This window comes from Poecilia reticulata, chromosome 17 (genome assembly GCF_904066995.2).
Source record: "Poecilia reticulata chromosome 17, P_reticulata-male-v2, whole genome shotgun sequence".
In the NCBI taxonomy this organism is placed as follows: Eukaryota; Metazoa; Chordata; class Actinopteri; order Cyprinodontiformes; family Poeciliidae; genus Poecilia; species Poecilia reticulata.
This window is the reverse complement of record NC_088846.1, coordinates 250,535-277,618: the sequence shown is the minus strand read 5'-3', so window position 1 is coordinate 277,618 and position 27,084 is coordinate 250,535. Positions and strand designations below refer to the sequence as shown.

Here is a 27,084-nt window from a genome sequence, read left to right as displayed (position 1 = left end):
AGATTTTATTCAGGAACGTTTACGTTCGGTTTTTCTCTCAGGACCGACATTTTCAACTGTATCTACGCAAACAGCGTTAGGCCATTGGCGCAGCTTTGTAGTTGGTTAGCCAAACATGCACAGTAAAAGAGATGATCAGGGAAACGAGTCGAAGAAAACTATCATAGTTAATGTCAAGCAGGAAGTATAAGAACACACACGATCAGTTAAGGTATGTAAGACTTGTTTTTAACTGGTTAAATGTATTGGCAGGAGTGAGTTCGTTGTGTTTCCGTATGATGAGGTATTATAGGTAGAAATTCAGCGGTAGCTAGTGAGCTAGCTAGCTAACATGTTAGCATTTGGTAGGTTCTGACAAGCTACGTTTCACTGCTACCTCAGAAGCTATTGAAAGCTTTATGATTGATAATATAGTTATCCAGCTAAGCAGTTCACAGCCATTTTTTCATATGGTTCCTGTCTTCCCTTGCGGAACCGTGAGTCATTTTTGCCGCTATATTTTCTCCAGACTGCGACTTTAAATTTGTTTCAATGAATCCTAACATCTTCAGGCCAAGCACAGAAACTGTTGTGGCCTAAAACTCAACTTCCTGTGCTGTTTTCTTTCTGTGTAGTTTGCCGTGAAACAACACAATAAATACGGGGTTTAATGAATAAACAAGTAGCAAATGTTAAGAGCAGGCCTACAGCAGTAGCCAGGCTGAACCTTAATGTTTAGGTGTTCAGCTAACATTAGCTCATAGCACAAACTTTTCGTCTCTAAGTACAAAATAGTACATGCTGATGCGAAACGTCTGACTTTGGTGCGCGCGCTGGTTCTCCTATTAAGTCGTGTTAGGATGTAATGAAGTCCAGTTGTTCATTGGAGTGCGGGTGGTAAACCAAGGCCATGTTGATGTTCAGTATTTCCCCTGAACATCAGGAGCTCTGATCACCAATGGAAGGGACTCAGTTCAGCGCCGAGCTGCACGTATACATTAGTTTCTGTGTATAGGTTGTAATCAAGCAGTGCGCCATTGCTGCTCAGCACGTGCAAGTTTTTTTTGCCAGTGATTTCCTAGACAAAAGTGAATGTAAGGATTGAATAAGAGGTGAGAGTGTTTTGCTCTCTGCTGATGACATTTCTCCTGTGGTGCTGTTGAATCTGTTGAATCTTCTGCTCAGTAATGTGGGTCAGGCTCTGAGCCAGTGGCATGCTGTGGAAAAAATACTTTTGCTTTTGAGGTTTTGTGCTCTCATGTAGGCGTAAGATTAACTGAATGCAGACTACACATAAAACCACCACTGCTTGGCTCCATGTTGACAGCTCAGTGGAGGCCATGACGCAAAACACAGCAGATAACAAGGCGTTGCACAGTGGGAAGATTCACCACCTTTTAGAGGTGATTTAAAAAATAATAATAATTTAATGTCTTGGTCTGTTTTCCTGCTCATCTTTTAAACAGAAATTAGTTAAGCTGTATATTTTTTATATTCTTAATGTATTTTTCATATAATTTCATATTATTTTCTTTTGCAAAAAGATTACACTGATTTACTGTACTTTAGGACCTTAGACTGTGTTGAAGATTGTGCAATAAGCATGATGCACAAACATCTGCTGTTTTATTTTTATTTAGGCCACATTTATATGAGATCTCCTAATTCGACTATTGTTTGTTTTTTTGTGCTGGGGCACCATGTAGTGAGAGTGAACGTGTCTAACCCTTCCTTAACACTAGCCATAGAACACCATTGATTATCTGTTTTCCTGTGAGTTGCTCAATCTGACAGAGGCTGCAGTGGGAGGGCAGAAACAACAGAGCCTGACCTGCTTTGAAGGGTATAATTAAAGGCTTAGATCTAACTTTAACCAAAGAGCGTTTTTTTGTTGTTGTTTTTTTTTTGACATTTTAATATGAAATCTGATTTTAGTCTACCTGCTTTTTGTTAACTTTCAAGCATCCTAATTTCCCACCTTATTAAATTCAGCTGATTATGGTTCCCTCATTCGCAACGTTGAGATTCTCAAGCAAAGAGCTGATACATCTGCAATGTTGAGGCTTTTTTTATTTTCTTACAAAGTAGTTATTTTCTATGCACAGAATTCCCTAAAAAATTAACTAGTTGCTGCCTTCGTCCTCAGATTTTTGTTTGATCTATTAATAACCCATACCATTACCTGTTGATGATCTGACAAAACTTATATTTTATGTTTGTTTGTTTTTTTCATTAAGCATTTTGATAAATTACATAAACGGTGAGGGAGGGAAGCTTGTTGTTACTATGCTGGTGTCACTGCGTCCTACAGGAGTCACGTTATTCTGTTAATGACATCAGCATGGATGCATTGACAGACTCAACTTCTGTCTCAGACATTTCCTCTTCCTCTTCAGACTTTTGTTTCTCCTTTGCCCTTTCATTAGGCTGGGTTGATTATACTTTCCCCTTATGAATTTGTTTGCAGTTTTTGCTTCACTAAGCTTACAGTGATTAAAGAGTCACTCTCCTGAAGAAGTCGTTCACATGTCAACATAGGTCAAAAACACATCAAAAAAGTAGAGGTGTGCCGATCGATCATAATCGGGCCGATTTCCGTGAAAAAGTGTATGATCGGTGATCAGCGATCATTGGCTATTGTTGTCGATACCGATCACCTGCATCTCATTTCTCAGCCTGCCTGTGCAGCTGGTCTCCTCTTTCCTTCACACTGCGCAAACGCGCAGCAACAAATCCTAAGCGATGTTGAACTATAACGCACTGAGTGAATGGGGAAGTTTGCGTGTTGCGGCGGAAAATTGAAGCACGTCAAAATACATCAACACAACGAAGCTAATACGACATAAAAACAATGCCATACTTGATGGAGTTTGGCTACATCGAGGCTCACTGCAGTAAAAAAGACATATGGAGGATCAGATAGCAGGTAAAGCAGCGCACAGCTACAAACACTCACCTGGATTATTAGCATGACGGTCAGAAAGCTAAACAAATAACCCATAAAATTATTTAAGTCTTGGAGCTGCGATGTAAGACGCTGGTTCTGTTCTCACTGTTGAACCGCTGCTACGCTACAGGTAGTGATATTTGACAGACGGAGCGCCGCTTCTGCTCCACCTGGTAGTGACTCTCACACCGAACCTCTGCTTAAAGCTGCAGCATCTAACTTAAAAAAATACATTTTACATACGTATTAAAACTTTCGCTGTCCTAACATGACAACATCTCCTCCCTGTTCTGCATAATTACTCTGCTCAGTCAGAAACAGCCACTCAGAACTAGCAGTAATCAGCTAGCCGCCATGCTAACAGGAAGTTTTCATTCAGTAACTCAGGATTGTTTATTGTAATGGATCCTGTATTTGCCTTTGAATGTTAAGTTTTATACTTAAATTTTTTTTGGCAATGTTGAGAGGTTTTATTTTGGCTCTTTGCATTATTTAGCCTCTTCAGAGCCTCCATATGTTATCAGTCTGTTAAAGATAGTTTTATTGATAGCAGTACAATTTGCACAATGCCTGTTTTGTTTTTTTTCTTGGAAAAAGTTATTAAAAACAACTTTTTGTCTAAATTAAGGTGAATTTTGGTTCCTTTTTCCACATAATGTAACCGGTAGTGCTTTTGATTAAAAAACATAATAATTATGTGATCAGTATCGGTGATCGGCCCTCATGGGTGATCGGAATCGGCAGGAAAAAACCTGATCGGCTCATCTCTACAAAAAAGTATTTATTTAATCCACAGAGCAGCTTCCTGCTCAACGATCACCATAATATAAAGGACACTAATAGTCACTATAAATGCTTGTTTGTAATTTTACATCTGATCTTTAATATTGATTTTATTTTTTATTTTTTAGGTTTCGTCTGCCTGTTCCAATTTTTGCAGATTTAAATTTAAATATATATTAATCCCAATGGGAAATGAAATATTTTTTACATATATTATGTATTTTTTCTGTTATGTACATTTATCTTTCCTTGGGACTTATTTTTTTAAATAAAAAAAAGTTAACTTTGAGACTTTTTCACAAAGTCAGTCAGTGAGATAAAGCAAATTATATCACTGCTTTTCAGGCATCTTTCTAATAGATTCACAGCCTGACGTTATTCTATGTAGATAAGATACAGAAGATGAGTAAAAGGCTGAATGTGGATAAAAGTGGACACAGTTTAAAGACTGTGCAGCAGAAACGGGCTGCTTTCATATGTAGTTAACATATAATGTAGTCTCTGCACCACAGAGTTTATGTGTTCAGTGAAACAAAGTATTAAGTCAGAGAAATTGATTCTGACACAGAGCATGTATGAACAGTGGCAGCGTATAAACACAGGCCTCAACTGGGAGTGTTATGTTATTGTTGGGTGTCTTTCAAAACACAAATAATCAATTTTGTTGTATGGGCTGATCTTTTTAATAAAGTCACAGATCAATCATTGACTACTTGAATATTAAAATCCATGACATTATGAGTGGACTAAATCATCTATTTCTGTATGTTTTTTTCAGGTTTCCCAGTGTACCGCATTTCTGGAGCCGTGGACCAAAACCTTATGTGGTGCTATAGACCAAGTAGTGGTGCTGGTACCGGTCCTGAAGTCCTGCTCGGTTCCTGAAACGTATGGCAGGAAGTCAGATAGCAGCTCTAGGTCTTATCCTAGCTGAAGGTCAGAGGTGAAATCTCTGAACTCCTTTACTGAGTGTTGACATGCTGGACCGACTTGTCTAAGCCTTAGACAAGGGCACCCTTCTCGTTTTATAGAGCATGCCAGCGTTTGGCTAGCTTCATATCCTTGCACATCAGTCCTTCAACTTCCTTTAACATCTCTGGCCCCTGCAAGGGGGACAGAAAGTCACTCCTAATTGTGCCTCTTCAAACTGTATTCTTCAAATTTGATGCACTTTCAGTCAAATATGCTTTTTACCATCTCTGTTTTTCTCAAATAATTTTAAAGTTATTAGTTTTTAGATCCCGTTCTTTAACTCCAATCCATTTCTTTTTTCTTTTTTTTTAGTCATCTTGTATCCATACCATTGTCGGACAAGATTCCACATTTTAATTCAACTCACCCTTTAAAGCCAAAGTGTGTGTCTCTGAGTTGGATCACTGAAAGACCTGGAAATCAAGCCGCTAGGCAGTAGTTTTGGTCCTTGTTTTGGTGCATGGAATCAGCCTAATCGTGGAGAGGCCAGGCTACCACAAACTGATGGACTTTGACAAGCGTGGAGTTGGCGGAGGAGGTGGTGGAGGAGGTGGGAAGGGAGAGGCTGAGGATGGGAAGAGGATGTCTGGGAAGGCAGGGGGAAGATCAGGACACAGCGGCCGAGTTGCTGGCTCCGGCTCAGGAGTTCTGATGGTTGGGCCAAATTTCCGGGTCGGAAAGAAGATCGGGTGTGGGAACTTTGGAGAACTACGACTTGGAAAGAACTTGTACACCAATGAATATGTGGCCATCAAACTGGTAACAATCCTCTTCAGGCTGTGTATATAACAAAGTTTTTATATAGTTAAATACAATACATTACAGTTGTGCATTTGTTGTTTCCTCTTGGCCAGGACTTTTTTGAAAAAAAGGTTTTTAATCTCAATGTTTTTTTTATCCTGGTAAAATAAATGTTAAATAAAAAAATAAAATAAAATATTTACAGAATTGGTCAATAGTCCACAGATATTAAAGACATAAAGTAATTTCCTTATAAATGAGAACCCCAGTGCTGAGTGTTTATGTAGTTTAACTATCCCAAGAAGATGAGAGTTATTTTTCTGTTGGCTGTGAATTACTTGCCACTTTGATGTCCTGATTGATTAGGTAGAGTCAAGATGGCTGCCCTGTCTCCTGTTTTTCACATACCTAAAGAAAAAGAAAAATACTTCTAGAACTTTTTAAATAAATTCTTAGTCACCTGTCTGACTTGATAAGTGTGACTGGACTCCTTGGAGGGAGTCCAGTGTCTTTATTCTGGAAAAAAGGCACAAAATCATGAAGCTCCAGTAACCTAACTACATAAAGGTGCACACCCTGAGACAAATACATAGTTGAAACAACTTTGCATTCAGTTTCAGCATCCAGTCTTCAGTCGCAGTATGTCAGCATTCTAGGCTTTGTAACGTTAGCCCCCTTTCACCAAAATTCTCCAAATCCCACATTATGAGGACATTTCTTGTCCACAGCCAACTTCATCTGAACCCTTAGATTTTCTGTCAGATTTAGTTCTGACTATGACTAAGCCATAACAATACTTTCATTTTCTTCTGGTGAAGCCATTCTTTTCTATTCCTACGCATGCTTGAACCTGGTGATGCTGAATAGAAAATTCTCTTTATCATGAACTTCCAGCAGACAGGTGAAAGTTTTGGACCAAAAGCTGGTGGTATTTAGAGCTGTTCGTGATTTCATCCAACTTGACAAAGTGTCTTGTTCCATCTAAAGTGTTACGGTTAAATGATTCTGAGTTTTTTATCTGTTTCTTTTAGCTGTTTGCATGCACATACATACACACACACGTAAAGTTCACAGGGTAATGCCCTCTTTAGGGCACAGCTTATGTAGGAGCAAAAAGGAAGAGGCCACTTCCTTTTTGCCAGGGGCCACTTGTGTTACAGCACTGGTCTTTCTCTGTTGTTCCTAAATAATGTTATCACTTATTTGGCTTTAATAAATTGGACTAATGATCTTAAGTCTGTTTTCATAGTGATTCATGACGATCCCTCCCAAAAAAAGAGTCCGTGGCAATAAAAGAGAAAACTAACCTCAGAGTATGTTGCTGCCAGTGCAATATTGCTCTGTGGTTGTGCTGTCTTTTGTTTATGTGCATTTCAGTTTGTGTTTGTTTTTCTTGGCAAAAATTAAAAGAATTTAGAATTTAGTGCCAATAAAACACAATTGTGAAAAGAGCTGAAATCATAATTCAGCATGTACAATGCTGAGCTTAGTTGAAGATGGACTGAATCACATCTGTGATTTTCTCACAATGGTTTGGATTTAACTGGACAGGTTTCAGTGCTGTTCATGAAGATTCATTAAAGATGATTCTGATTCTGATTTGGTCCTTTCACAGGAACCCATCAAGTCCCGAGCACCACAATTACATCTAGAATATCGCTTTTACAAACAACTGGGAAGTTCAGGTAAGGGATGACAATACCTTGTAGGTGTATCTGTTTTTAGTTTTTAAGGATGAACATACACCACTCACAAAATGTGGTATATGCTTTTGGGTGAAATTTATGGAAAATGTCAAAAGTTTACTTTGCAATGATATATTATAAAAGTGTCATCTGTATTTAAAGTGCCAGGTTTGAGCAGCTAAGGGGTGTCACGTCTATACCCTCCTGTGACTGTTCCAGTTTCTGTTGTAACCAGCTGATTACGCTCTAAGCTCAGTGGTCAGTTGGTCTGAGAGCATCCTGTTTGAAACCTCACAGTGCCGAGGTACGGTTCATCAGTTGTTGGTGCCGTCTTGGCCTCATGATATCGGAATGTAAAGATCACAATGAAGAGGACTGTTCAAACACCACTTCTGATTGAAAATGTATTGATGATTTACTGATGAAACTGCTGTTGTGAATTTTCCCATTGAGCTCCTTATTATAGAAGAGCAAGTTGTGCAAGAAGAACTGAAACATTGAACACTTGAACATGTGCATTCAAACGTTCAGAGAAGGTCATATTCTCTGAACGTTCTCTGAAAGTTAGGGAAATCCAAATTTCCCTAACTTTTGTTGGTGTTTGCATATATTTAAGGATTGAGCACACATAATATCGAATATCTTTAACTGGAAGAAACCTCCAGCAGAACCAGAACCAGAACCAGGCTCAGTGTGAGCGTCTGTCTGCCACAATTGACTGGGTTTGAGAAGAGAGCAGACACAGAAAACATGTTATTTTGTTATATCAAACCGTAAACTCTTCTTAGTCACCAAAGTATTGTTGGCCATCAGAAGGAGCCCACAAAACCTAACAAAGCTTAACAAGCTTTTGCACGTCTTTAATTTGGGGAGATCAGCCGATACTTAGATGTTAGATCTGAAGCTGATCATATCCACCGATCTTATCTCCCTTGGCAAAGATATAAAAATCAACCACCGTCGTCTTCTGCTCTGCTATGAGAGACCAGATCATGTTTGCAGTTAACAATAGTATTCACACTGTTGCCAACTCGGCATGTTTGGCAAAATTAACAAAACAAAAAAAAATGGTATCAGCCAAAATCATTATTGGCAGGTTTCTTTTTTAAAGATCAGTAATCGGCGATTGGCCAGAAAACTGCAATCTGCCAAGTATAAAAGCAGCGATGGAACTATTTAAGATTGTAATTATTATGATATGCAGCCTCAAAACAGTTAGTTTTTCCCTCTACTTTTTGGTTGGATACTTCTGACCTGATGGAGGTGATGGTGAAGTGAAAATCTTCAAAAAATTTTCATATCTTCTTATTTTTGTAAAATTAAACTTTCAAAGTCATTTAAATTTAAGCCACAATTTTAGATTTCAATATTGTTGTTAATGACCCTTACTCTTTTTAGCCTGGCCATTGCCTTCCTATGCAATTCTGCATGATTCCAATCTCTCTTCGTAGCACAGTGTTGGATTTCTCCGATTCACTTGGATTGCCTCCGCAAGGTTTTCTAGCAGGCCAAACACTGAACATAAGAAGCTGTGAATGGTGATGTTGATTTCCTGCACTGTTTTGGAATTGAAGTCCAAAACAGCAGTGGGAGCAGCAGAAGTGAAGGAAGTTGTTCAGTCTGTGTTGGTCAGGCTTCCAACTATTGAATTAACACTGAACTAATAACACGGATGGTTATTAAGTGCACAGGCGATTTCTGGTAAGCTTCATAACGTCTAACTGGCATATTACATAGGTTATTGAGTGGGTAGAATTGCAAAGTTCCACACAGTCCACACTCCAGGAAGGAATCGCTTCTCAACAGTCAAGAGCCCAGACTCTCTGGACAAAGAAGTGGCTGGTATTTACCAGGCTAACCTTTTTCAGTCTTCTAGTGAGATTCAGTGTGGTGTACTGAAAGTCTTTTTATTTTATTTTTATTTTTTTTAAAAAGCCATTGATGGTTTAGTTGTCCTGTTTTCCTCTGCTGGTCCTCCAGAGGGCGTACCTCAGGTGTTTTACTTTGGACCATGTGGGAAATATAATGCCATGGTTCTGGAGCTGCTTGGACCCAGCCTAGAAGACCTGTTTGACCTCTGCGACAGAACTTTCTCTCTAAAAACTGTACTCATGATAGCCATACAGCTGGTAAGACATTTAGCTCTTTAAGTCTCAGGCCTCAGAAACAGCTCGTATCTGATTGTTGTAAATGGTGCCGATGTCGTCGTCTCCCTCAGATAACCCGAATGGAGTTTGTCCACACCAGAAGCCTCATCTATCGAGACGTGAAGCCTGAGAACTTCCTGGTGGGCCGACCTGGCTCCAAACGGCAACACACCATTCACATCATAGACTTTGGCCTCGCAAAAGAATACATAGACCCTGAGACAAAGAAACATATTCCATACAGAGAACACAAGAGTTTGACTGGAACTGCCAGATACATGAGCATCAATACACATTTGGGGAAAGGTAAGTGTTCCTATGACTGCTTTTGTATGCACTCATGGGATGTGGTGATCAAAACATGTGCCTTATGTTTTGGCACATGTTTTGCTTATTGATTAATCACTGCAAACTGATTAATCAGTGATGCAAACTAATAATTTTGTCTCAATTCCTGAAGGCCAGACTCAAAACGGAGTCTTTTTTTAACCTAAGTCCTTCATTTGTTATGATTTTAGAAGCAATAGTTCATTCTGTCAGTTTTTTAGTTATTCAGAAGGTTCAAAGAGCCACCTCTTTTTCATTCTTCATAAAAATTGGCAAATTGGTTGTAAATACTTGTACATATTGTTTCTTTATTCTCTATTTTATTCCTCTAAAGTTAATTTATTTATACTTTGTGTGCAGGCTGAGTGCACTTGAAAACTGAAGTTTGCTCACACAATCCTGATCAGTTAAGCTGCTTTTGATTCTAATGCTAGAATTTTCAGATGTTTGTAAAAACCCTGTCAGTGTTTTATAGAGCAAACTCTAATTTTATTCAGGCTTTGATCTTCAGCTTTACATCCTTGCTCAGGTTTATTTCTCTCATCTTAACTCCTGACTTTGTAGAGCAAAGCAGAAGGGATGACCTGGAAGCTTTAGGCCACATGTTCATGTACTTTCTGCGGGGCAGCCTACCATGGCAAGGACTAAAGGTAAGAAAAAAACAATTAGTGCTCATCTTATTTTTAAGTTGAACCATTTGCCGTTAATCCATGGCAAGGTTTTATGTGGAACCTTCCTCTGAATTATTTCCTCTCCTCTCTGCCTTAGGCCGACACTCTGAAGGAACGCTATCAGAAAATAGGAGACACGAAGCGAGACACGCCGATAGAGGTGCTCTGTGAGAATTTCCCAGGTTTGTAATTATAAATAGATGTCTGTTTGTTGCCAAAAACAGTTTTTATTCACTGCTTACTGTGATAAAGTATCAGATTCCGCTGGCTGACTGCATGTGTGTGAATTTCCGTTGTGTGAAAACAACAGAAGAGATGGCCACATACCTGCGATATGTGCGGCGGCTGGACTTTTTCGAGAAGCCAGACTACGACTATCTGAGGAAACTCTTCACAGACCTCTTTGACAGGAACGGATACATCTTCGATTATCAGTATGACTGGACCGGAAAGCCACTGGTTAGTGATAAGTGTGTGTTCTGTGCTCTTTTCATGCAGTAGGTTACTCTGATGAGATCTTCTTGCAGGTTTTCTGTTCAATCATTGCTGAGTTCAGCACAGTGTGGAAGCTGTGTTGTGGTCATCTGATTGGGTTCAGGTAGACAGAGATTCAAATCATTCAGCAGCAAGCACTCACACCGTGAGCCACTGTGGAAGTGTCAGAAGGTTCAGTATAGTTCAGGGTGAGGGACGTGATTTTTCAAATCTGTCTCCGTCTCAGAAATCTTTTCATAAAGGGCTGGGTGATGCATCAAATTATTGATTAATCAAATATTTGGTGTTATTTGTGGAATATCAGGATTGTTTTCACCAATGCACGCCTTGGGTTTCCATAGATCAAAGTGAACACTTTGTAAAAACAAAGTGTGTTTTTCAGCTTCTATTATTTGGACTTTGAATTCAGGTCAACTTTATGATGAAGTATTAGGGCCAAGTTTAGATGTTCTTTTATTATATATATATTTTTATATTTTAAGTCATCTGACAGTAATGAAGTCACTATATTACCAGAATAAAGAAGTAATAATGAGAACTCCAGCACAAAAAATTAAAGAGGAATGTAGAGCATCTTGTGAAGTTATACTTCAGTATAAGTTTTACAGATAAGGAAATATTGCATCCTGTAACACACCAGCATGAAATTATTTTGAGAAGCAGGACATTGGACTGAGATGGTCATGACAGATTGAAGCTTTTTTCCAGGGGTGAAAGTAGTTATAAATTCTTGGGGGTACTATGACAAAAAAATAATAATAATAATAATAAAAAATATATATATATATATATTGCTTCTTTGTGTGCTTTGGAGTTTCTGTGCTGATTACTTTTTTCGCGAAGCGGTAAAAGCTGGTAGCTCTTGAATTGCTACAAAATAAATCTATATTTCCTTCAGCCCACTGGCTGCAATGTTGACACCTTGAGATGCCATGTGACCTAAACTCTGAACATCACGGCATGGAGTCATCCCAGTTTTCCATGTCTGGCATATAACCATTCATTTTAGCTTTTAAACTGGTTCTATTGGTCCTGTGTCCAGACAGAGGGATAATCAGTAGCCCAGCATCATGACCTGTTTGTTCTGAAGATCCTGCAGCTTCCACTTCTCTTCCTAACATGGCGCCTCCTCACCCTGACTCTCATACTGACAGGAGGAACCACAGAGCTCTGTTAGGTTAAAGCTCATCTTCTGAAGTTGGGATATTTTTCCTCCAACAGGTTCCAGAGGAATCACCTCAAACCAGATGTTGGACTAGATTTTATTTCAATGTCATTTGTGAAAGTTAGAGCCTCATTTTCAATAGTGGAGCTATAAAGGTTGAAAAAGGTTAACATTTTGGACAAAATCTCATCAACATCAATATTTCCACTAAATAAGAGGCAAAAACTAAAATTTGTTTGATTAAGGAAAAGCCTCAGACTCTGAGCCTGACAGCACCAAACAATTTTTTTATATTAGACAATTTAATTTCACATAATTATCGCGGTAGACACCATTTGTTTGTTAAATACTTAATGAAACATATTTACCGTGTTTAATGTTTGTTGTAAATGACGTATACTCACAAAGAACAAGGTAATTAGTCCAAGTTTGTCGTTTATTGAACGTTCAGAAACTACAGCAGCTGTGATGAGCCACAGCAAAGGTAAACAAAGATAAAACAACCTGAACAGGTGATCAACTCTAAACCACTCCTACCTTTTTACTCTCCATCTCTGTCATTAAACACACCCGTTGCCATGGCAACCTCCTGTGCTCTCCAAGCCGACCAGAGATTACGTTAAAAACATAACATTTAGCCCGTTACGATATCAGGTTTTCAGGCTTGATATTTATTTTTGTGATTCTTAATAAGCTCCCTGAACACAGCGGTGGTTGATTAGTTCATTTTAAACTCCTGCTCTGCTCTTATTTTGGTAATGGAACCGAAACGCACCGAATTGCGCAACACCTTGTTGAAACAATAATTAATGAGGTTATTATTATTGTTGGGTCATTAATTTGAAAACGTTTTGTTGATTTTGTTGTTGTTGTTCTTTCATAAAGTTCTGAAGGTTTTAACCCAGTCAGAGGACGTGCTGCTCTCAGCCTCCTGGCTGCGTTCAGTTTGTCACCTGATGCTGAGATCGACTCAAAACCTTCTGCGATCCACATGTTGCACCGCTGCTCTAGCAAAGCACGAACAGTTCAGAAACGATATGAAATGGGAAAAAAGTTATTAACTGATTAAGTCGTGTTTTAGATTGTTCTTGAAAAACTAATCAGTCACGGCTGATTAGTGGTGCACTCACTGCTGCAGAGTGAACCCGTTGATTCTTTACAGCTAACAGCCTCCCCTCTCTTGCAGGTACTGCGTACCCCCGCTAAATCTTTTAGGGGTACCCTACCGTACCCCCTAACTTTCACCCCTGCTTTTTTCTCATTAAAATGTCCTTTTTTTGTAATTCTTTTTATTAAAGTATTTTGTTTTTTATACACAAACAGAACTCAAAGGCACATACAAAATCAAGAGAATAAAATGCCCAGAGCATACATTTGAGTGACAGTAAAGTTTTGATAATGATCCATAAGAAAGATGCAAACCTAATGCCCCTCACGTGGCTATAGAGAGACAACACTTAGTTGGACATTATTCATTGTTACAATATCCTAAACCTATATGGCCAATCATGTTGACATAATGGAATAGAATTTATTGTTTGTCACTGTACATATGTACAATGCTATTAAATATAATGCACCATCTGGGCAGCAAAAAAGAAAGCAGATCAAAGATAATAAAAATAAATGGATACATAAAAAAGTAGGGGTGGAATCATCTCTCAGAGACCTTCATTCTTCCAGCCAGCTATTTCAATATTATTACCCTCCAAGAAAATGACAGAATATACTCCAGATCTTTCAAAATGTGTCTAATTTGTTTTTTGTTATATAACTTATCCTCTCCAGGGCCAAAAACAAACATTTTGCTATGGTAACATTTGTTTCAGTTTTCCACACATGGGCCTCCAGAGAACAGGTGTTCAACAAAAATCTTATGCTTTTAAGTGGATTGAATTGCCCTGAATAGATATACTTTGAACATATGTTTGGGCTACACAGACCAAAACAATAGAGACCCGATGAATCAACAAAATGATGAATCAACAATGTAAGAAAAGTTAGAAAACAAAACAAGACAAAAAAAATTTTTAAAAAAATATTCAGCTCCATCGCAGTCTGTCAGGAATATGAAAATGTGAAGGTACAGGGCTACCAGGTAGAAGCAGTACTGTCACTACTTGTGACCTCATATGTTTGAGGAACAGTCCACAAGTCTTTCCTCGTAATTTTAAGATGTTTTTCTGGTAAAAGTGTCTTTATTCTGCTAATATTATGACTGTATTCTTGTAATTACACAAAAGTTCTTGACCTGGCCTCAGTACTGTGTCGTAAAACTCACAGAAGCAATAGTTGAAATAAAAGCCCCTTTTTGAAAATAGTTTTTCTCATTTATAATTTATTTTTATTAGAAAAGAAAGCAAGAAAAACGTTGATTAAATCTGCACTGGCATGAATAAATCAGAGATTTTTTATTTGTAAGCCATATTGCACAGCCCTGCATAAACCTGACTCGTCCTCATCAGCCTGATAAACATGCCCCAACACTTTTTGATTAACATTCAGCTTTTGGAATCTTCTTCTTTGCCTTTGGAAGTAGTTCTGTGTTCCTGGAAAGCTTCTTGGAGCTGGATTGGTCCAAGCTTTTGGCAGTGTGTGAAATCAAAATAAACTATATTCACTGTTTGTTAGTTCTAGCTAACAGAAAATACCTGTAGTGATATGCAGGCCTGTGTTAGTTTTTTTTTTTTTTTAAGGTTTCTTTTTGGCTCTAGTGACCTTTATATGAGAGTGATCAGACAGGAAAGTGGGCAATGAGTGAGGGGAAAGCATGCGGGACTCAAACCTGTGACAGCAGCTTTACCCCTGCATCACTGCAGCATCCCTCTGTTTACACAAAAATAATCATGTTGTCAGCTGAAGTTGCACAGTAACAGCGTGATTTTTCCCTCCTGCTCTCTGTTTAGCCGACTCCTATTGGTCCTGTGGCGACTGAAACTCCACTTCAGACAAGCAACCGGGAGAAAGCACCTCAAACCAAAAACCAGGTACACGCTCATGAGAACAAATACAGAACCCGGTAAGAGTTGTGCTCAGACGGGCACAACTCTTATAAAATAATCGTCAACTAATTTAGTAATCGATTAATCATTAACTGGAGCATATAGACTCAAAATTAGGCCATTTGCTTAAAGAACAACATATTCAGAGCAGTAATTAAGCCAAAACTGTACAAAGAATAAATGCATTCTGCATAATTGATATGTTACTCAGTAACTAAAAGAATCCTTAGTCACTCATCGGCTTACTCAAAGCCAGTGAGTAGCCCAGTTTTGAGAGTCAGTCTGGGCAGCGAGCGCTAATCCCAGGGCGGCGCTAGAAGAATGGGTGGCGGAGCCGCAGCGTACGGTCGGTGTTCTGACTATCTGTCGTACCTGTAAATCCAGCATACCTTGTGGTCATGTGCACATCGATGTTACGTCACATTAACATAAGTGACTTTTGCTGTTTCCAATATCGTTACCATACTGTAAACAAGACATTAGTCCCGTTTAGCGTCACTATTACTACAAATACTGTTTGACTACAAATTTAGTCTCCCGCGGGATATTTTGTCCCTATAGCTAATCTACCTTTTTAATATTTTAATACTTCTTTAGAAAACTGCACGGAATATGTCCTAAAAAAAGCTCATGAATAACGCTGGATGCTGACCGAAACTGTTAGGCAACAAGCAGAGCAACAGCTCTTTCTGGAGGTGTTGCTCTGGAGTGGAAATAACTAGATTTTTCTTATTTAATTTTTTTTTAAATTTACCGTAAACTTCTGAGAAATAAAACACACAAAATAAAACTTCTACAGGTATGACGGATTTATAAAAAACGTAACATCGATGTGTGCATGCCCATTATCACAAGGTATGCTGGATTGACGAGGTATGACAGATAGTCAGAACACTGAGTCTGCAAGGAGCTTGATGGCCCCATTAAGAAACCCTATTTTTAAACACTGCGTTTTGTTCCAGCAGCACTATTTGTAAAGCTAGTCCAAGACGAACATGTTAAGTCACAATTTTATTTAAGTTGAATCTGTCGCATCATTTTGTCCATTTAAATGAGTAGCTTTATAATTAAGTCGGTACTTTTTTCTTTTTTTACTTTGTATTCTCATTATGTTTAGTTATACTCAATAACTAAAAGAATCCTTAGTTGTAGCTCTAGTTCATGGTTTACCATCATTTCTCGTAAACCATAAAAAAAGAGATTTTTTTTTGGTACAGTAGTTACACAAGACACACTGCACTGCTCATATAGAACTATTCTGTCTCATTTTGCTTATCAGTCAGCTTCAGAGAGTTTCTTTAACTTTGTGCTTAAAAATGCTTTGTGTTTTTTTTTCATTTCTCCTTCTGGCTTCCATTATTATTTTTCAGCAAGAATGACTTGCTTAACTTTGATCAGTAAGATTTTTCTAAATGCCGAACTAAGGTTCAATGGAGCCTAAGAAAAATGTTGTTTTTTTTAATCATCTTAATTCATGGTAACTAAGTCAGACAGTGCCAAATTTGTTCAGCCTAACTAGTGACATCAGCAAAAAAACTAAACAAAAACACAACGGTGCGCTAGCGTAGGTAGTACAGCAGTCTGGTCAGCAAGTTAGAGGATTCCTCTGTTTTGTGACTTCCTGTTATACGATGTGTGTCCATATAACACACATCAGGTGGGCGGGTTCTCGGGAGATTCTTAGAGACTCCCTCTTACACCCTATATACAAAACTCCCACCCCCCCCCCCAAGCGCACACAGTGTGCACAGCATTCATCGTTGTTTTTTTTGTTTTGTTTTGTTTTTCATTCATCCATACCGTGCCCCGCAGTTTAAAAAATGTGGGAGTTAATACAAATGTGGGGGTTTAATCCAAATTAAGTTAGTGGCTCCATCAGGCCCCCCAGGGCTTCAGGGGCCCATAAATGCTAATATTTTAACACAGACCACAGATTAATAATTGTAACATTTGTTTATTGGAATTATCAGTGCTGCTGAATTTGATTTAATAGTTCCAGTATATCCATCCATCCATTTTCTGTACACCCTTGTCCCTCAGTGGGGTCGGGAGGTGCTGATGCCTATCTCCAGCTAATGTTCCAGGTGAGAGGCGGGGTCACCCTGGACAGGTCACCAGTCTATCGCAGGGCAACACAGAGACAAACAGAACACACAACCATGCACACACACACTCTCAGCTACGGACAATTTAGAGAGACTAATTAACCTGACAGTCATGTTTTTGGACTGTGGGAGAAAACCGGAGTACCCAGAGAGAACCCACCATGCACAGGGAGAACATGCTAACTCCAAATGGCAACATTCAGACAAAACAAAGGGCAAAACAAAGACACGAGTGAAGGCAGTGATGTCAAAGGGCCATGAAACTAGGTTGCTGAGGCTCCTGGCAAAGTCCGATAGAGGTGTTGTTATCAAGGCATGATGTCCTTCTGAATGCTCCAGCTTCGCAACTCCATGGATACAGGAGGGGGTGAGGTGGGAAGGAGTCTTATGTTTAGATATCTTCAAGGAGATTAGAAATATGCAGCCCTTCTGAGACCACACTGGGAAAGCCAATTCAGATACAGAATTTCTTAGGTCGGGTAGATTATATATTTCAATCTTCCCTAAAGTCTCTCCAATACATCTCAGTTTTCAATCATCCAAATTAGTTTGATCGTTCTACTGAACCGAAACTAGCAACTTCTCCAAGATCGAATCCATCACGTTGGTGAGTTTTAGAGTCCTCGTCTCTGTCCACACCAACAGTCCGAGTGTTCGCCAGTTCGACCAAGTCCGTCACAAATTTGTTGATTATCCAGGAATCCACAAGCTCCAAACAGCAGAAATCTTATCATGAATAAATCCAGGGTGAGTCCCGCTGGGTGTGTCCCTGCGGCTGGACATCACACACTGTACGACCAAACCTACTAAATGCTAGATTTTTTTTATCGCCATGTGAAGGGTCTCTCAGTTTTTTAATTTTTAAATCTTGATGTTTGAACCAGGTCTTATTCACATAGACCTGCATCCTTTGTCAGACAGTGCTTATGACTGACCTAGTGCAAAATTCAGTCAGTTATAATCCATGAAAGTCTTTCTGCTATGGTTTAGATCAAAATTTGTCACCGATAAATCCAAATGCAGGCATTTCTGTCACCAAGCCAGGCTCTCAGTGGCTGTGAAAATGCTCACAGTAACATTCATTCAGTAATCCATTTCCTGTACGTTTCCGTTTCTTGACATTATGCAAGAAGTGGGGAAACAAAAGAGCCTCTCCACTCCTAAACTCAAAAGATCTTTTAAAATTTTTATTGTTGCTGGGGGTGCTGTGGTGGCGCAAGGGGCAAAGTACGACCTACGTATGGAGGCCTTAGTCCTCGTGGCGGTAGTCGCAGGTTCAATTCCTGGCGACATTTGCCACATATCTTCCCCCTCTCTCATTACCCTGTTTCCTGTCAAACTACTTTCAAATAAAGGCCACTAGAGCTAACACAAACCTTTAAAAAATTTAATTGTTCAACTTTCCCAGCTCTCACAAGGAGCCTAATTAAAACTTCTTCTTTTTTTTTTTTTTTTTTTAGAACTGTGTTCATGGGTTTTTTCCTCATCCTCAGGACTGAAACACAGAATTGTGCTACAAACATCAGATGCCAACTGCAGTTACCTGCAGTTGTAGTTTCAGTGGCTATTAACTGGCAGCTGATGTTGTTTCTCTGCCTTGTTTTTTTTTCTTCTCTTATTTCACAACAACGTTGAGTCAAAGTCTGTGATGAGTCTTTGTTGAGCACAGGTACCCAGTAAAGCTGGTTACTGGTCAGGCTGGACCTGGCCACTGTGTGCCAGTCTGACATTCTATGAGCCATTCTGCTCCTTTCATAGACATTGATTATATACCAGATCATAGAACCTCACCTGTCTAGCTGTTTTTGAGAAATGAGTATGGAAAAATGTTTGCATCCCCATTCTAGTCTCAATGTCCTTCCTAATATACTTCCTGTCTCTTTCCTTCTGTCATTTCTTTCTTTCCTGAATTCTTTCCTTCTTTCTCTATACTGTCGTACTAATCTGATTTCCTCATCTGTTTCCTTCCTTCCTTTTGCACTTCTTTCATTCTTTTTCATTGAACTTTTATGTTTTGTATTTTGAAAGTTATTTAATAGAAAATTGAATCTTGAATTTTCAGATTAAAATATTAGGGAACAAATATATGCCAGTTTGTGGGCCAGACCTCAGATAGTAACATGAGACACCAGATTTTTCCTTCGTTACTTGGTATACAAGCAAATTGCTGTCAACAGCTACTGAAAAGCATCAGGGACAAATTGGGAAACAACACAAACCCAGAAAATAATGTAAACATTCAAAACATAAAATGGCCTCCATGTTATAACTGAAGTTCAGAATTTCTATTTCGGCTTTTTAAGCAACCTTTACATTAATGGATAAACGGCCTGCTACAAACATTTCCATATCAGAGAAACTGGATTTAATCAACCAAGAATGAGCCAGCTGTGATGGATTCCCTCTGACCTTCACTCTGAAGATGGCTTCAAAGCAACCCTCAGTTTAACTAGTATAACTAGTGTAGTTTTACATTGAAGTTGTATGTCTGTGTTTGGGGATGAAGTGTAAGGTAATGACTGCTTGTCCAAAGCTTTTCTTTTTATTGGTTCAAGAATCTGAAGTCTGACACTGACTGATACTTGGTAGCGAAGGAGAGATCATCTAGAAAGGAGAGTGTGGCCAAATAATGTGTAGCATATCCTTTAACAACCCTACGGGGGGTGCAGTGCCATTGCAGGGGGCCGGGGGGGCTGACGCAAGAAGCAGTATGGATGAATGAAAAAAAAAAAAACAATTACACAAAAGTGTTTCATTGTAAAGATGGTTTGTAGTGTTTTGTTGCAACCTGAAATGTGAAATAAGTTTGAAAACAAAATATGTGTATAGGTTTATGTCTGGTTGAACAATGTGTGTGCTCAGTTGATTTCTTTTTCTTTTTTGGGGTGGCGTGGGGGAGGGGGGGGGGGGGGGGGGTTATTGTAATCCATAGGGGGGCAGAGAAAATCTTTGGGAACCACTGGTTTATAGTATCAAAACTCAAAGAATGAAATGATTGAATTCCTTCCTAAGCAAGTTGCAAATTGGTCAGTGCAAATTGCCATGAGAGCTTTATTAGCAGTGGAAGTAGTCGTGCTTAGGCTTGTGTGGCATGATATGTGATTCAGCAAAATTTTCAGCAAATGCTTGAATGGTGCAAAACACACACACAAAAAATAAATGCAACAAAAAATTATGCAACTACAGGAAATGGAAGCAAAATAGTAAAAATAACAGCAAATATGAAATGCTAAAAACTTGCTTCACAAAACAGAAGCAGTCCAGACCACTAGGAGTAAAGTGGAGTAGGTAATATTAACTATGTAATTATGCTGCTGTTCTATAATATTGTGAAAGCTGCATGTTTGAATAAGACATGGAATATAACAGACCTTTTCTTTCTTCCTCCAACTTTCCTCTATACATCCTGTCTTTACTGAGAGTGTGGTCCTGGTCCCATATGGTTTGTTTGTCTCCACCCCCTAGTGGTCTGGAGCCTTTCTGTTGGTGTGGAGTTAGGACATTTTTATACTTGCTGTTTTTACCATTTGCTGCACTTTCCCTTTTGCTTCCATTTTTTGTGGTTGCAGCATTTTTGGCTTGCATTTGTTTTGGTGGTTGCAGATTGTTGCTTCAATCTTCTGTTATTGCAGCATTTTTTTTGTTTGCAGAGTTTTTCTGTTGCATTTGATTTTTGTGTTTGTGTGTTTTGGAGTACGCATCCCACATGCGTTTGCAGCGCCATCGCAGTAATGCATCTGCTGGGTTTACTGTCCTGTTGCCGCATAAGTGTATTACAGTTCCTTATACTGGGGGGTGTCTGGATCTGCATTGAAGAGGCAGGCTTTTTGAATGTTGCTGGATGGGCTGCATCAGGTGGCTGACAGTTGGATAGTCTGTTGTTGTTCCAGCCTGGGACCATGAAGGTTCTCCCATCTCTGTCAGTCGTTGTGTTTCTGTGAGGGTGTAGGTGTTGGGACCGGTACTGGATGTGAGAAGGTGAAGGAAGAACTGGGTCTTAGATAAACCCAAAGCCTGGAGCATTCAGTCATTCCATCCCCATTTTACTTTTCTGACTGAGTTGGCACTGCACAGCTGGGAGTTCACTAACCTGTAGAACCTCCAGTGTGTTCTGCATGAAGCTTCACACATGAACACTTATCAGTGCAAACATACTGTACTGAATTCCTCCTGTGTCTCTTTCACCAAATACTGATTCTGAACTCACTGTTTTTTTCTTTTTCCAATTTTTTCTCCTGTCTCACTTGTGTTTCATCGCCTCATGCTTTCGACTCCTTTGCTTCACTTTTATTCAACACTCCTCTGTCTTCATTTTCTCTTTTCCTAACTCATCTACATCGTCCTCTTTCTTGTGTCTCCTCCATATACGTTTCTGTTTTCCTGGGATCGCCCTCCTGTCTCCTCTAGTCTCCAGAGTGGAAAGGCAGTGAGTCTCAACCCACTCCAGTCACCAACCAAGAGCTGCTGGGCTCCCACCTCACTGCTGATAGGCTGGATGGGTCTGTCCAGGTACTGAGAGGAAGGGTTAGCTCTGCTGGCTTTCTGTCTGTCTGCCTCCTCTGTCTGTCTGCATGACCCTCTTATGTCTGGAGTCAGGCTGACTGTGAGGTAGTGTCTTTGCATAATAAATTATCCCTACAGATGGGGGTGTTTCTACAGATATTCAGAATTGTGTGTGTGCGTGTATATATACATATATATATATGCACACACCACATATCATTGATCTATCCACAATTATTTTTCTGCCCAGATATTAACTCATATTACTTCGTAAACTTTCTTTTATGTCGACTTTTCTCAATTTATTGCGTAAATCTTTTGAAGTGGTCCTGAGAAATAGCCAGAGGAAAATTTTTCTTGGAAGGATTTTTGTCTCGTTTTTGTACAATTTTAGAAAGAATAGAGTTTATGCAACTACACATTAACACCTATGAATCACTTAATCATAAAAAAACACTAAACTCAACATCTGGAGGTAGTGTTGTTGTTCTATACTAAATGGCCAGCTCATTAAAGAAACATTGGTGTCGGTAACATGACACATTTCACTGTTATGTCAGCAACATAACAGTGAAATGTGTTGATATGAAACCGAACTAATGATGCATCAATCAGAGATCTATGACCAATTTCCAATGTCCAGCATTGGGAATGCTCTCACCTGATTTCTCTGTACAAATTACCAGCATTCAAAGTTTGATTTGAGACTTTTTAACCATCCATCCATCCATCCATCCATCCATCCATCCATCCATCCATCCATCCATCCATCCATCCATCCATCCATCCATCCATCCATCCATTTTCTTCCACTTATACGGGATTGGGTCGCGGGGGTAACAGCTCAAGTAGGGAGGCCCAGACTTCCCTCTCCACAGCCACTTGTTCTAGCTCTTCTGGGGGAATCCCAAGGCGTTCCCAGGCCATAGAGAGACGTAATCCCTCCAGCGTGTCCTGGGTCTTCCCCGAGGCCTCCTCCCGGTGGGACGTGCCCGGAACACCTCACCAGGGAGGCGTCCAGGAGGCATCCTGACCAGATGCCCGAGCCTCAACTGGCTCCTCTCGATGTGAAGGAGCAGCGGCTCTACTCTGAGTCCCTCCTGGATGGCCGACTTTTTAACATCATCATTAATTATTTATAGTGAGTTAGAAATCAGTTGCTATGTAACAAGGTTTTAATATAATAATATCTAAATAATGATGGTTCTGTTTTCGTGGTTAATGTTGTTAGCATTACTGTTAGCATCAGTCTCTGTGTAAGAATCTAAATCCTTCTCATAACTGACATTTCCAGAAAACTACCAACATTTTATGAGACACAACAGTTTGTGAGATTGAAGGACTGCATGACTGAGCAGGTGGTTAGCAGCACAGGAGCACCACACGGCACTGTACTCTCATCATTCATTTTCACTCTGTACATATCAGACTTCCTGCAAAAGTCCAACTTCTATCATCTGCGGAAATACTCCGATTATTCTGCATTTGTCGGGTGAATCAGAGATGGACAAAAGGCAGAGTACAGAGACCCGGTGGAATGCTTTGTGTCATGGAAGGAACAACCATCCCATCTTCAAAGGAGTTGATTGTAGACTTCAGGAGGAGGGTTAGATCAAACCCTATTTCCATCGTGAGAGAAGAAGTGGTTGTGGAGTCGGTGTTTATCTGGACAACAGACTGAACAATAATCATTTGCTGGGGCAGCAGCATCAGAACCAGGGACCTAAAAACGCTCAACAACCTGATAAAGAAGGCTGGTTCTGCTCTGGGGATGACGGTGGAACGTCTGGAAATGATGATGCAAAGAAGAGAGTCTTCAGTCAGAGGCTTCTTCAGATCTGTAGTAATACAGACTGCTACAAGAGATCCATTAGCATCTACAAGAACTCTTTGCAGAACCTTGGATAATTAGAGTTGCAACAGCGTTTAATTTCCCTTTGAGATTGATGAAGTATTTTTGAATTTGAACTGAATTTTCAAGTCTAATTCTGTAACAGAGATTGAAACTGTGAACAGATCAAATTTATCATAATACATTTAGTCTTCCTTTCTCTACTTTCTTGCGGCAGAAAGTGGCTGTTTTAAAGTAGCAGCCTCAATGAATGGTTGACATGCCTCTGTTGAAAATACAGTGGATCTATAGTGTTGAGGTCATGGTCCATATCTGCCCACAAAAAGGTAAAATTCTCAAGGCCTTGAGATCCCCTCTAAAAATGCTTATATTTGCCTATTTTAGTAGGCAACTACTAACCACAAAAATATACCTTAATATGGTATAAGGATGAAGATAAAACACCTCTGTAGCATAAGCAAGTAGAGACAGACAGTCACTTGCATTGCGTCGTTGACTTTACAGCAATCCCTGCATGCATATGGTGACGGTGAATAGGAAAAAACTCCCTTTAACAGGAAGAAATCTCCAGCAGAAGCAGAACTGGGCTCACTATGAGCAGCCATCTGCCATGACTGACTGGGTGTTGGAGACAGAGCAGATATACAAAAAGGAAACTGAACCAGTAGTACTTTCTAAGTTAGAGAAAAGTAAGACGTTAATGTCTGCATCAGCTCCTTTAGATGCTTCAGATTCCAGATATCAGATTTGTTTTTCACTCCACTTGTACAGGGGTATTGCTGCATTGTATGTGGAAGAAATTTGGAAAGGACTTTAAAACCTGGCATTTTAGCAAGGATGTGTTCACTTTGAGAGTTATTGAGTCCGTTAAGATCAAAAAGGATAATTTGTTTGAATGCATAAAGCACTTTTCCTTCAGTGTCAATATTAAGTCATCCAACCTTTCTTGCTGAACAAACGGAAGAACGTCATGCTTGTGTTGGTGGAGTATTTCAGTTGTTAGAGATGTAGTATTTGAGTTATAATGATAGGATGTTTCTGCTGGAACAGCACTTTCTCTGCATGCCTCGTATTAGTAAAAGCAACAGTTACTGATTGATCTTAATTACAAAGAAACTGAAGGATTGTTTGTTCAATGTCACCTTAAATCTTCTACTCTTTATTGATGTCTGACATCACGTAGTGATTTCCATGGTAACACTGTTGATCATGTTTAGTTGCTGCTTCTTGCATGCTCTATTGTCCAGTTTCACAGGTAATGATGGGCAGAATTGCTTTTTTATTTTTGCACTGACCATGTTGCTTTGTTGCCACTGAGTATAAGAGGGATGAGATGATGTGCTCATCCAGATTTTCCAAAAATTCTGTCCTCCAGGTGATGAACTCGACCAATGGAGAGCTGAATACAGACGATCCTACTGCGGGACATTCTAATGCACCAATCACAGCCAACGCAGAGGTTGAAGTTCCTGATGATATAAAGTAAGAACACACTCATATACACACACTGTTCAGTCCGTACTTTCTTTGATTCTTCCTTTGTGGTCGTCCTCCTATGTTCTTGTTTAGATTGTCATTGATTATTTATGTTGATATGTTTATATAGGATGAATCACATTTTTGTGTTTCTGTGAAGAGACAACTACTGAACAATTGTCTTTTTGTAGAAAAACTATTATTGGCTGGTTTCCTTTTACTTTAACCCCTAAACTGCCACCCTCAAACCGCTTCCATGTTAATCAACAGATCCATGAGAACACAGGTGTCATGACGGCTAAGGGGTTAATTTAATTTCCAAAGTTAATTAATTAATAAGGACTTTAAATCAGGAAATATAGGACTACTGAAAAGGTTGTCCATGTACTCAATATTTACTCCTTTTGCATAAATTACAGCCTAAGTGGTGGAGGCGCAGAAAAAAATCAATTCTATAGAGAATTGCAAATCCTACTCCTGGCAATTTTGATTTGATTCAAAAATAATCAAAAATCTATTTTAAAATCTGTTTAAGATGTACGTCCTTGCTGCTCCTACTCGGCCATTGTTTATATTTTGAGTAATTTGTTTTTTTTTATTTAAGAAAAAGCAGGGAAGTTAAGCTAACCAAATACTGGTAATTTAAGTGACAGACTTTTAAGGACAAACGTATTTTTGTTTAAATATAAATGGATGAGATTTGATACAGTGCAGAACCTTATAGAATGTAAAAAGATAATTGTTCTATTTGCTCCCCCTACACTGTTTTTTCCTCTTGTCAGTCACATAATTTAAACAGAATCTCAGGACCGTTTGAATAGAAAAATGTGGTTTCTCAATCAAAAACAGTTTCTGAATTGAATTGTGGTCCTAAAACTTGACATTGAATTGCTGGACTCTGATTGGCATCTCTAATCAGTGCATCGTGCTGTGGAGGTGATCATCAGACCACCCCAGACCCGCCTGCAGCACCAGTCCTGCTCCAGCTCTGGATCGGCTCCAACTGTTTAAAAAAATGTAATCAGTGGATTTGATTATAAAATTACTGTTTGCAAGTTCCTAAAGATGTAACTGTAAAGTTGTTTAAATGTAACTGAATTTTGATATGTCTTGAAGTGACAGGCCAAAGTAGATCTACCCTGAACCTTCACTTCAAGACAGACAAAATCCAATGGAGTTGTGTTGCCTGTGAGCATAAAGCAGCTGCTGCTGTGGAAATCTTTCTGAACTGACTTGTATTTTTCAGGTGCTGCTGTTTCTTTAAGAGGAGGAAGAGGAAAGCACTACAGAGACACAAGTGAAAGAGACCTGAGAGAAACCTTTGCTCTTTTCTTTGTCATCTTTTAATTCCCCTTCCTGACGTCTTTTTCAAGCCATTTTTCTTGAACTCTTCCTCCTCTGTTTAGCCCTCTCCTGTACCCATGCAGTTCCCTTGTTAGTCTGGAGCGACAAGCAGATGGTCTGCTAGTTTCCTCTGGGCTGTATAGACATTGAAAGGCCTTTTCCGTTTCACCACAGAGCATCAAATGTGCCGCCTGTTCCAGCAGTGGACATATTCAGCTATTGTTGGGATAATAAAGGAGTAAATGACAGATTATACAAGCTGATCATCAGACTGGATTCAGCTAATCTACTGGAAGACTGACTGATTTCTTTACTTTTTGAGTATTCTTCCTTACTGACTGGATCAGAAGACAAGTGTATTTCAGGAGATCCAGACAAGAGGATTTATAAAGCATGGAACCCAGAGACCACGTGTGCAAACAAAACATGCACACAGAAATCATGCTGCACATTTTGTCGAGCTCATCATAAAGAGACTTGATGGACAGAGATGCAGTTGATGCACATAGTTTTTATTCCCTGGGGTGAAAGAAGTTGCACAGCGAGTGGCCTGGTCCAGGTTGTCGAACGGGCCGAGCTCGGTGCATTCCTCATTCACCATCCAAGGGAAACCCTGACAACCACCAGAAAACTCAGAACTTAAGAAAAGATGTTTATGTCAGATTTATGCTTTACCCTGACTTTGAGTTGTAACTAAAATAAGACTGTTCTCTTTTCATTTTTTTTTTCTCCTTCTGAGTTGTTCAAGTTTGTTTTGTAGCTTCTAGTGTGATCCTCAGAATGTATTTTTTTTAAATAACTTTTGAAGTTTTTCTTTTGGTTTCCCTCTTTTTCTTTCAGTTTGAGGATGGAGAGATGGATAATGCCATTAAAAAATAAAACAATTAAAA

General features: G+C 39.3%; 1 protein-coding gene across 5 annotated transcripts; it reads left to right on the top strand.

Annotated features, from left to right (window-relative positions):
* Positions 1–71: 71 nt before the first annotated feature.
* Positions 72–27,084, top strand: LOC103479254 (casein kinase I). Of its 5 annotated transcripts, none has more exons than XM_008433587.3 (13): positions 72–211; positions 4,488–4,645; positions 4,994–5,440; positions 7,038–7,107; positions 9,088–9,236; positions 9,326–9,560; positions 10,146–10,231; positions 10,350–10,434; positions 10,563–10,711; positions 14,819–14,899; positions 21,427–21,528; positions 24,750–24,856; positions 26,097–27,084. In XM_008433587.3, the coding sequence occupies exons 3-13, from the start codon at positions 5,186–5,188 to the stop codon at positions 26,149–26,151; spliced, it is 1,374 nt and encodes a 457-aa protein (XP_008431809.1). In that variant the 5' UTR covers positions 72–211; positions 4,488–4,645; positions 4,994–5,185; the 3' UTR covers positions 26,152–27,084. The 5 variants fall into 5 exon arrangements, with proteins under 5 accessions (XP_008431809.1, XP_008431807.1, XP_008431806.1 ...); XM_008433585.3 differs by having other exon boundaries at positions 4,488–4,652; XM_008433584.3 differs by having other exon boundaries at positions 4,488–5,440.